General features: G+C 43.6%; 2 protein-coding genes across 2 annotated transcripts; both read right to left on the reverse strand.

The window, feature by feature from the left end:
* Positions 1-1841: 1841 nt before the first annotated feature.
* LOC310941016 (parkin coregulated gene protein-like) lies at positions 1842-2504 on the reverse strand (the record flags this gene model as incomplete). Its single annotated transcript, XM_083906087.1, has 1 exon — positions 1842-2504. The coding sequence occupies one exon, from the start codon at positions 2502-2504 to the stop codon at positions 1842-1844; it is 663 nt and encodes a 220-aa protein (XP_083762213.1).
* A 2574-nt stretch (positions 2505-5078) lies between these two features.
* Positions 5079-5564, reverse strand: LOC310941017 (dynein regulatory complex protein 8-like; the record flags this gene model as incomplete). Its single annotated transcript, XM_083906088.1, has 1 exon — positions 5079-5564. One exon carries the CDS (start codon positions 5562-5564, stop codon positions 5079-5081), a length of 486 nt encoding a protein of 161 aa, XP_083762214.1.
* Between the last annotated feature and the right edge of the window lie 6308 nt (positions 5565-11872).

Consider the following 11872-nt stretch of genomic DNA (forward strand, 5'->3'; position numbering starts at 1 on the left):
GCAAAGGTTCTCATGTTCTCATGTCAATAATATTATGTACAGCCAATAATGCAATTGTTTAATACATTAAATTATGTCAAAGGTTAAATGTTTATATGCGGCTATCTTATTTGGAAGAGAGCAAGAGAGGGCTATTTCTTTCCACCAGTTTAGTCCCAATCTCAATGATCATTTAATTATATGCAAATGTACTCATATCAATGGGTTTAACTCATACTACATGTGTATGTAATGTCCAAGTATGTCTTATAAACCTGGCGTAACAACAGATGTTTGTTGAATTGAAATAGTTGGACAAACTTGGGTTTTACCAGTAACATTAACTGGGGTTCTCCAGACAGACAGAATAGTCGCTGAATGATGCAGAGCCGATGACTGGTTATCTTGGTAAAGGAGCTTAAAATTAAAGTTCAGTTTTTTTGATGTCAGTATGGAGTGCTGTTTGTGCTATGGATGATGTGAAGGCAGATTGCTCTACGTAGTCCATTCATACAGCTGTCTTGAATTAGCAACCTATCAGCCAATTATTGTTGCTGGGTAAAGTCTGAAAATAGTTTCAGCCCGAAGCACATTAATTAGGGTTCTCCAGGTCTAAGGCACATTGTTTGTGCTGTGTGCCTTCCCCTAGTGGTGGAAACCAATTTAAGATTGACAGTAAATGTATGTTTACCTTATTTAATATTTAAACTTAAATAATAATATTATTTTATTATTGTGATGGATAGAAGCTATACATAGCATTATGCAACTGAGAATGGAGGTGTAATAGTAATGAAGTTGAGGATTTCTTATGTTTGGGGAGGATAGTTTTTTAGTAAGGATGCACCGAATATTATGCCACCCGAAAGACTTTTATCACTGAAACAAAACCACAGAAACGATGTTGTGATGACGCATGTAAAAACTGTGGCCAGCATGCGCCTGTCTATTCCCACTAAGAGTCTGTCGAAGATCCGTTTGGAACACCAATAGAACAGTTCCAACAAAATGCGAGTACACTGTGGAACAGCACCTATTAAATGCTGGAAAGTCTCTTTGCGCAAAAAAAAGCAAAACTTGGCTGCATACAGCGCAGATTATGAACTCCCAGCGACATTCACTTTACACCAGAGAACATTCTCTCTCTTTGAGAAGTTAACTAAATACATCAGCTCATCTGATGCATCTGTTATTCCCTTAATTGCAGCACTAAAGTGTCTTCTACACAAAGATTGAGACCACGGAGTGAAAACAATGAAAAGTGCACTCTTAAGAGTCTGTCATTTTACATTTCTTTTTACTAAGATCTACTCGGATACCCTGAACTTCATCGCGACAGTACTCAATTCTTGTCATTAAAATAAAGATTATTATTTGGATGATCCAGTCTGTGCTGGATACGGAGAGCCCGTTTGGAGACAGAGAAGGTGCCGGAGCGGTGCACAGAAAAAAAGCTTGTCTGTCTGTACCAAATGAGGGGCACACTCTATAATATAATATACATGTACAGAATTGGCATAATAATTTCTTTCTGTGTTTCGGATTTTCGGTTTCGACCAACAATTTTCATTTCGGTGCATCCCTAGTTTTTAGCATTTAGCATAGTGAGTGGCTAAAATCACTGTGTTTTACACCTCACTGTCCCAGTGCTGCTGCCATAGCTTCATTATTTCCTCCCAAGCTATGCTTTCCCCCTCTGAATTTGAAAGTTAAATACCACTGACTCCATTTCCCTTTTTTGTTGATTCCGCATTCAAGGTGCAAAATGCTTAGTCAAAGTTAAAATATTAACATTATTAATATGAACAGTTAAAATATTGAATAGGTAGTACCTACCTAGTACCCCAGGTAACTGTCCCACCTTATTTGGTCATGCAGGACTGGTAGGTGGGCACCACGTGTTTGATGTTTACGAAGGCGTCCTCTCCTCCATAACGCTCCATTTTCTCCAGAGTCTCCTGAATCAGGTCCCCAATGTTTTGTCCCTTCCTCTGGCTGTAGTCGATAGCATCACCAGTTCTGATGTTCTTATTCTTAAAGTAGTTGAACATGGGGAGAATATTTTTGAAGTATGGCACCAGAGCTTTTCCCACCTTGTCTGTAGAAATGATCAGATGCTGCAGGGCTCTAAGCGTTGTGCAGATCACCTGGGGCTCCCGTGTGTTCAGGGCTTTCTTTATGGGGATGATGAGCCAGGGGATGATGGGCGGGATCTTGTCGCCTCCATGTTCCAACAGGTCATGGATCCCCTGGCGGGCAAAGAGCTCATATGGATGATCAGTCTCACGTAAGCCATCAAAGAACAGAGGCAGGTAGTAGTAGTAGTCCAGCCTCTGGATTTGGCCCATCCATGATATGTTGTTGCGTACACCGCCATGCACCACCATTAATGGCAGGAGTCCATTATCATATGCTTTGCGGAAAGCGGTTGGTCGATATAGGGGTTTCTTAAAAGCCCCAGCAGACGGAGGGCCCACCACCATATATCCCTTCATATAGGACTGTTGACTGAAGCCTTCTGCCATTTTCGACTTTTCCATAGATGTCCTATTCAGTGACATGACTTGAGAATCAAAAGCCACTAATTTGCATTTCTAAAAGCACTTACAGGGTGAAACTATATTTATTGATGACATCACTATGACATCACATGATAAAAGGCACCTATTCAGTACAGTCCAGTGCTTTTAAAAACATTTTTCTAAATGGTATTGTACGAAGTCCTTGCCAAGGACTATGCAAGTGATGTCCAAATGAAGCTTTTGTGAAACACTGAACCACTTGAGCCAGTTGTTTCGGAAATGGGTTCATTACTCGAAGCTTCATTTAGAGTGACCTCTCCTGGCGAAGTGCGAGGCTGCAGTCAAAACTAAGCAGTCTCGTTAGTGGACAGGAGGGTTTTAATTGCACCCACGCAGTTACACACGTGTGCACACGCAAAGTAGCAACTTTGTTTTGAAACAGTATATCATGTTGTATTTACTAATAAAGATTGACGCATGTGTGTTTTGTGTTACTGAGGAGAGTGCTGGGGAAATATGGCATAGGTTGGGTGTGCTTGTGTAACTATGGCAGAGGTGATTATGGGAAGGGGAACACTTTTTTTCTAGAGCTTTTGGATTCAGACGGTTTCTTTTTTTGCTCACAATTTCGCCACACTTTGAAAAGACTCGCTCGCATGGGACAGATGATGCTGGTGTGCTCAGAAATTGTTTTGCCATTTTAAATAGATGAGGGTACACATTTTCATGGTTCAGCCAATATATCTACTGAATCAGCTGAACATATTGACAGTGTTTGTGTTTATGTTGACTAGTATCTGGGATTGAGAGAGGGTGTGCTTTAGGAAACAGTATGTGCAGGGAAGGTGGGCTGTGCTTGTGTAACATAGACTGTCATGACATTTGGGGATGGGAATTCAGAGGTTTTTATTGAGGAATAAGAGTTCTTCAGTCATCAGTCATCATTCACTGTTCTGTCTAAACCTATAACTTGATACAATTGGTAAATTTCTGCTCCTGGTCTCTTTCTTCTGTCTCTACCTATATGTATATCCCTCTTGTTCTTTCTGTCCCCCACCTCTCCTCTGTCCCTTATTTTTCCTTTCACCCCAACCGGTCGAGGCAGATGCTGCACATCTTCGAGTCTGGTTATTAAGGAGATGTCCTCCTGTTTGCGTTTCTCTGCTCTCTATAATATTGTCTATGTACACAGCCTAGAGATGGTGTATTGTTGTGATTCAGTGTAATACAAATAAAATTTAATAGAATTTCAAAAGTCCAGTTTTTGTAGATTGTTTTTAACAAGATGTAATAATAATAATACATTTAATTTAAAAGCGCCTTTCAGGTCACTCAAGGACACTTTACAGACAGAATAAGTTCAAATTTGCACAAAAGATATCCAAAATATATCTGAGGAGCAGAGGGGCGGAGTCTGTTTATGTTGTGGAGATGGAAATAAGCAGTACGGGTAGTGATGTTGGCTAGTGAGAGGCAGGTTGGTATTGTCCATGTGAATATTGAGGTCCCCCAGTAGAATTACATATGGTGAAACAGTGGATATATAAGTGAGTAGAGTAGAAAATTCTGTGTGGCTTGGGGGGGGGGGGGGGGGGCGGTAAACTGTAGCAACGATAGTTGGTGAGGGTCCAGGAAGCTTAAAAACAAGGCATTCAAATAAGCTGAATGTAGGTACTGGTACAGGCAGGACTTTCCACTTCTTGCGGAGACCTCCTCCACGGCTGTTGCCACTGGGACGGGAGAGGTAAACAAAACCGGGAGGAGTGGATTTGTTGAGTTGTGAGAAGTCATTAGGCTGTTGCCAGGTTTCTGATAAAAAGAGAAATTCAAGCTTATGGTCAGTGAGGAGATCTTGGATGAGGTGTCCTTTGCTCGTGAGTGAGCGGATGTTGAGCAGACCGAGGTTGACAGCAGAGGCATCTTGTTTGACAGCAGTAGCATTAGCAGCCGTCCTAGCCAGGACATGATGGTGCATGATAATTGACGGTATGCCCGGAATTTCTGGAGGAGCGACGAGAAGTGGACCAAGTAGAGTTGACTGTTCTGGAGTTGTTGTGCTGGATATGTCCCATGGACCCACGGTGGATGTAACGCTGGCAAGGCGGGCGAGTGATGTCCTGGTGATGATGCAGCTCCGGTGGTGGAGGCTCCGGTGCATTCAACCGGAGCTTAAGAAGGTCTGCGACAGAGTAATGAAGTAGTCCTGCCACAGGATGATGGCAGAATGACAGAAGTATCCAACAGAGTCCAAGCCAGGTGAGAAAGTTATTGGGCCACATGACGAGAGAGGAACCAGGTAAAATCAGAAAGCCGGTGTCGTGACAGCCGGTTCAGCATTTGCTACCGGCGTTAGCCCGTGCACTTGCCAGAAGTGCCAGAGCGACAACAGGTTTTAACTGCGAGAGAGAAGCTGATGTAACTCTCGCAAATGTGTGGAAGCGAGGTCAGTTTATGCCACATAAAATCGAGAAGCCATAGGCCATAAAAGCAAATTTAAAACACTGGAACTACAACTGGTGAGCAGCGGCAACATACATGCCAGCGTCCACTCACTCAGCGGAAGTCATCATCCACTGTTTACATGACTGGTTCGAAGGTCAATTCGCCGATCATGTCTTTGTAATAGATAATCTTCTCTTCATTGTCAGCGAGCACTGACAGCATTTCCGTCATCTCCTCCTCAGTGAAGGCATCACCTTCCTTTGTCATGTACTCTGTCATCTCCTCAGAGTCCAGGTATCCTTTCTTTTCTCTGTCCAGAACTTCAAAGGCTTGAAGAAGAACATCCTCTGAGAATGGAGGAAACTTGTTCTCCTGCAACACTTTGGTCATGGCTGGGAGAAACTTGTCTAGAAAAACAATTCCTGTGTTATTATCTTGCACCTCAGCTTTAAATTCATCTATGTCTTTCTGAGAAGGGAAGCAACCCAGTGAATACATGATGGTACCAATGTCCTTGACATCCACTGTACTTTGGTTGTTGGTGTCAAACACTTCAAAACTAGATTTAATCTTCTTGTGGAGTATGTCATCATCAGACACCATGGCATCATCTGCACTCATTTTGTTATTCCTTGACTCTATTTTAACAGTAACTGACCTGCTGAGAACAAAAATACAAACTTGGTCTCCTCTTGCTATGGGACTGGGTCACTTTCTCTGAAATAGAATTGTGCCTTTTATGTCATGTGATATAATAATTATTTAAACATAAAAGGCATTTGTTTAAAGAATAAGTAATGCAATTAGTGATGGCAAGATGAAGCGCACAAACCCCTCTCTTAAAGACAGTTACAGTAAAATGACTTACAGTTTGTGATACTCTCAAGTCTCAATGCTGTCTTGCAACCAATACTGAAACAACAGACCAAAACAAAACTAAACGGGTTCCAAAACCTTTATACAAAACTGAGACAGACAAATAAATACTGATAAATTAAAACTAAATGCGTATATTGTAATCTGGGTGTGGGTTGACATGCAGCTGGAGGGTCTGATGGAGGGCCACCGGAAGTCAGATATACCTCAAACATCAGATTTTTTTTTTTTTTTTTCAGCCAATCAGCTGCTTGTCACAGAGGAAACACACGGCTACTTAATATGCAGCTGCTACTGTGGAGGCTCCTCACTGTTCCTGCTGCTTCAAGAAGCTGTGTTTTTACCCACCGTTTAATGAACATTGATATGGAAAAAAACACATTGCAGAAGAACTAAATCATGGCAGTATTTCTTAATAAAGACAGAGGCTTCTGATCGAGCCAACACTGATCTCACTTCTGCTATGCTAGCTGACTTTATCACTAAAGAGTTAGCATTTAAGCTAGCACACTCCACTATGTCTCTATTACATTTAGGCCTAGGCTATGTCATCCCATTGTGTGCTTCAACTAAAAAAGACAAAGTTGGCAGCACAGTGCAACATTCTTAGAACACGTCAGCTAAAATAGCGGACTATGCTGCGAGTGAAACGAAGACTCGTGGCAGACGCACTAAAACCGCTGTGCAGTTTAACCAACCACACACCAAACTCTGCGGATCTGCATGATTCACGTGAGGCTCATTTTCAGGCCCAAAAAAAAAAGGCCTGGGTCATGATTTTAATTTGTTTTTAATTAATATACCGAACATGAGCACATCTCCTCTGCCTGTTTTTTTATAAAAATGTTTTTAAAGTGTGGAACCTGCTGAGGAAATAGAGGAGAGAGCACTGTACACCCTGTACAGGATCCTCCAGGAGCTGGTCCTGTGGGGAACCCGTCTGGACCTTTCCAGCTGGGCAGGTCAGAGTCTGGCCACGTGACTGCAGACTGCGAGGGTTGTCACTCTGGGGCAGGTGGTGGTGCTGACTGGACCCCAGATGGACGATCCCCCAGAGGACAAATGTCCCTACTGCGACCAAAGAGATACTGTGTTTCACTGTTTTTATGAGTGTCTTCGTCTTTTACCCCAGTTTTTACTTAATGTGGAGAGGTTTTTACCAAGCAGCTTTTTATTCTGGGTTTTAAATACACACGCCAACACAAGAACAAATGCCAGCTTTTAAATATTGTTTTAGGGCAGGCTAAAATGGCAGTGTATTTTAGCCGAAGGAGAAAGGTGGAGGATGGTTTTATTGTTGAGCCTGTCACAGTGTGTATGAACATGATGAAGTCCAGACCAGCAGGTTTGGTGTTTTAATCAGGCTTTGTGTTTTGTAGAAAACCACACACTGCAGTTTGGAGATGTGCTCATGTAATTCAAGTGTTTATTTATTTATTTACTTAGTTACTTACTCTAAAGAGTAAGAGTAAATTGATTGTGATTCTTTGAAAAAAAAAAAAACGAAAAAAAAAAGTTGATTCAAAAATCAAAAATCTCTCTCTCTATCTCTCTGAGTGAATGTTGGGAGTGGGCGTGGCTGAGAGTGTGGCGAGTGATTCACTAACTTTTCCAACTAATCCTATCTTCTTCTTTTTTGCAGGTTGGTGGTTTTTTGTTGATAGTTAACTTTTATTTTGTGATTTTGATTTGTTTATTTTTTATAGTTGTAGAGTTATTTGTGTTGTTCGGTGTCTGCCGGCTCTGCAGACAATGGCAGCACCTGGAGTCTCCGGGTTGGAGAAGCTGACTCGCTGACATGCCGTTAGACTGTGTCCTGGTGTCGGCGTGTCAGTGGAGGTGTGTAGCCTCGGCGTGGCAGAGTTAAATCTGCGTCCAGGATGAACCGTGCTGTCGTTATTTTTCTGGACAGCACGGATAAAGTCAATGATTTAGTAGAGAGTGGTGTGGTGGTTGCAGGATCACTGGTGCAGGCGTTACCTCTGGTAACTCCTGCCAAAAAATATATAATTTCCAACACACCTCCGTTTCTAAGTAATGAAGCCCTGGTGAAAGAGCTGTTGCGGCACGGGATGCTCGTGTCCGCTATAAAAATGATTCCACTCAGGTGCAAATCACAACGTGTTTCAGGAGACAGGTTTTTATGATCCTAAAAGACAATAAAACAGATTTAAATTTGGCCCTGAATTTCCGAGTGGATGATTTTGACTACACAGTGCACGTTACGTCGGACTCCTTCAGGTGTTTTGGTTGCGAGGCAGAGGGACACATGGTCCGGTAATACACACACGCACCACAGACACACACACCGCAGACACACACACCAGACACACACACACACAGAACAGTGAGGGACAGTCGTCTGCAGACAGAGGACAGACAGTGGTCAGAGCGGCAGAGGCTGCTCTGGACCATAATGATCACGTTAATGATGATTCTATGGGAGAATCTTTCAAATGTTCTATTACAAGGAAAAATGTGGAAACGAAAATAAACGATCCAAAAAACAAGAAAATGTTAAAAGAACAAACAGATGTCCACTGAGTGGTCAGAGGACAACGCAGAAGAAGACACACAAGAAGACACACTGGGTGACACAGAGCACACAGGGTGATGAGAAGGACAGGGAGGTGCACCGTGAGTACTCTTCTCCCATGTTAGGTGTTTTTAACTAAAACAAAGGGAATGAAAGGAGTAAACATTGAGGATCACTTCCCTGATCTACGTCTCCTCAGTCAGTCTTTAAGGACTATGATGAGAAACAAAGGAGACCTTGGTCAACCCACTTTTATGGACACTGACATTTTTAGACTGAAAAAGATTTTAAGCAAAATTTCGAAGCCAGTTAGAAAAAGAGAGTACTGAATGAGTGAGTTTATTTTTTTTCTTTAGTTTGTTAAGTTTGTTTTTGTTTGGATGCAGCTTTTATATTGCATGTGTGAGTTAAAGCTGGGCTCTTTAAACATTAATGGTGCACGTGAAGATGTGAAGAGAGATTCACTCGTCACACTCATTCAAACAAAGCAGCTAAATGTCATTTTTCTCCAGGAGACACACAGCACCTCAGATAATGAGTGTGACTGGAGAAGGGAGTGGACTGGGGAGGTGGTTTTAAGCCACAAAGACAGTAACAGTGTGGGGGGGGGGGGGGGTTCAATTCTCTTCTCCAGTGAATTCACCCCCTCATCATACACTCAGACGAGATTATTCCAGGACGGTTTTTAAAAGTAACAGCAGAGTTTGAGAGAACTAAAATGTTTTTTATGAATGTATACGCTCCTGTTGCATTAGACAGACTGGTGTTTTTAGACAATTTAAAAGAAGTTCTTTTAAATTGTTCTAGTGACACATATCTGTTTTTAGGAGGTGATTTTAATTGCACTGTAAACCCTTACTCCTGACAACTTACTGTCTTTGGCCAGCCTTCATCGTTTTTATTGTTATGAGCAACATGCTAATGTTTTTAAGAGCTGTTTTATTTGTCCTGTGGGTTTGTCTGATCACTCTCTTGTACACTGTGTGGTTTTTATTAAGAATATTAGATGTAGTGCTTACTGGCATTTTAACACCACACTGCTGTCAGACACTAGTTTTAAGAAAGTATTCAGTTATTTTTGGTTTTATTTTAAACAAACTAAATCTGAGTACAGCTCGTTACAGCAGTGGTGGGACATAGGAAAAGATTAAACAACTTTGTTTGCAGTACACGCTCAATGTGACGAGAGACATGAGCAGATCTATGCGAGATCTGGAGAGAGAAGTGGTTCAACTGCAAAGTTGATGACGAGTCCTCGTCATCAACAACCTGGTGTCTTCCATGCTGTGGCATCGGCTGATGTGTCTGGACCTGCCAGAGAAGCTGCTGTCCAGAGTGCAGGCTGTTCTGGTGGACTTCTTCTGGGACCGTCTGCACAGGGTCCCACAAAGTATCCTCTTCCTTCCCAAAGAGGAGGGGGGCCGCATTCAGACTCCAGCACATCCAGCGCTTTTTAACCGGACCCTTGGATTTGGTCTGGAGGCCAGTGGCTCGTGCCATACTGGAGCGCTGTGGTGGACTGGGTATGGCAGACTCTCTGTTTTTAATGGATTTACGTGGTTTTAACCTGGGAAACTTCCCCACCTTCTACAAGGGACTTTTTAAAGTGTGGGGACTTTTCTGTAGGACACGAGGGAGATGCGACTCTCTTTTCTGGCTCCTAAACGAACCAGTGACTCACGGGACACGTTTCCGCTGCGTTGTAGGACCGTCTCTACTGCAGAAGCTGTATGATGCCAGGGTCCTGACTCTGGGCCGTGTGGTTCAGGTGTGTGGACCTCATCTGGACAATGCTGCTGCTCTAACCCAGTGTCTGGGGACCAGGGGCCTCATTTATGAAACTGTGCGTAGGACCAACGTCAAAATTGTCGTACGCACGAAACACAGAAAGTGCTTACGCACAAAAATATCCTGATTCATAAAACAGTGCGCACGCACATCCTACGCCGATTTCCCTTTATAAATCACAATCCACTCTTAATGTTGCGCACCTGTGTGCGGGTCATACCACGCCCATATTTGCCTATAAATATTCAGAGAAACGCCCCTCATGAATATTGATTCATGACTGAAATAATGGCGAAATCTGAGAGAAAGGCCAAGAAATGTAATTTTACTCAGTGTGAGGTGGAAGTTCTTGTCGGGGAGGTGGAGAAGAGGAAGGCGTTATTGTTTGGTGGACACAGTGTTGGGGTCACCAATGCCAAAAAGGCTCTAGAGTGGCAAGCATGTGGCGGATAACGTCAATGCTGTTGCCTCAGAAGGTCGGAGTGTGGCCGAGGTGAAAAAGAAGTGGTCAGATATTAAAGTGGACGCAAAAAAGCGCCTGGCCTCACACAGGCAGAGCGTCTGTGCCACGGGCGGGGGAACGGGCCAACTGGAGCTCACCCCACTGGAGGAAAAACTGGCGGGGATCATCAGGGAATCCCTCCTGAGTGGAGTGGTGACGGAGGGGGACACCGATGCGGCTCCACAAGAAGCAGAAGAACAAGGTATGTAATTTTTATTCCCATATTTGAAATGAGTGTAAACCAAATGCATCAAAGTTGTGTTCACCCATTTATGTACAGAAACGATTGAGACTCTGTTCACAAAACAAGTGACTTTATTCAACATTTTTTTGTAGTTGCTGCGGGTCCAAGCGAGGTCAGTGGTGCTGCAGCTGAGCCATGTGCGCCCAGCGTCTCCACTGCACCTTGTGCATCCCGGTCCTCCAGCAGTTGTGTCCTCACTGATGCAGTCCTGCAGACGCAGTGGGACACAATCACTGCGATCAACGAGGTTGCTGGAGAACCGCGGGAGATAAAGCATGTCCTGTCTGAGCTCAACACCACCTTGAAGGAGTTAATCAATAAATGATTATTTTGAATTTGTTTCCATACCTGTGTTTTCATAAGCGACACATCACATCCAAACGCTGGCGCACGGCAGCAGCGTTTGGCTCAAATGCCTGGGGATAGGGGTCCGGGTCGGGGCCAAGACGATCAGCGTCGGGGGCAGGGCCACATCCTTTAGTTTTGCCACGTTATGCAGCACAGCACACGCTCTGACAATATTGCAGACCTTCTCGGGCTTGTAGCATAGCGTTCCCCCCGTGCTGTCGAGACATTGCCACCTGCCCTTCAGGAGCCCGATGGTGCGCTGTACAATACTGCGCGCCTGGTTGTGGCACAGATTATATGTCCTCTCCTCTGCGCTCTGTGGGTTCGTAAAAGGGGTGAGCAGCCACCGCTTGAGGGGGTATCCACTGTCGCCTGCAAGGTCGGTGAACAGGTTAAACACAAGTCAATCAATCAATCAATCTTTACAGAAAGTACAGAATTGCAAGTCTCAGGATTTCAACATTAATTATTCGTACCTAGAAGCCACCCATCAGTGCCGGCCTCCAGTCTGCGCCCAAAACTGCTGTGTCTCAGTATAAATGAATCATGGCCACCCAGGCCACCAAGCCACTACATTTGTGAGCAACATGTCTGCATCACATATGATTTGGACATTGAGGGAATGAAAATCTTAC

The sequence above is a fragment of the Microchirus variegatus genome (genome assembly GCF_963457635.1).
Source record: "Microchirus variegatus genome assembly, chromosome: 19".
NCBI classification, from domain to species: Eukaryota; Metazoa; Chordata; class Actinopteri; order Pleuronectiformes; family Soleidae; genus Microchirus; species Microchirus variegatus.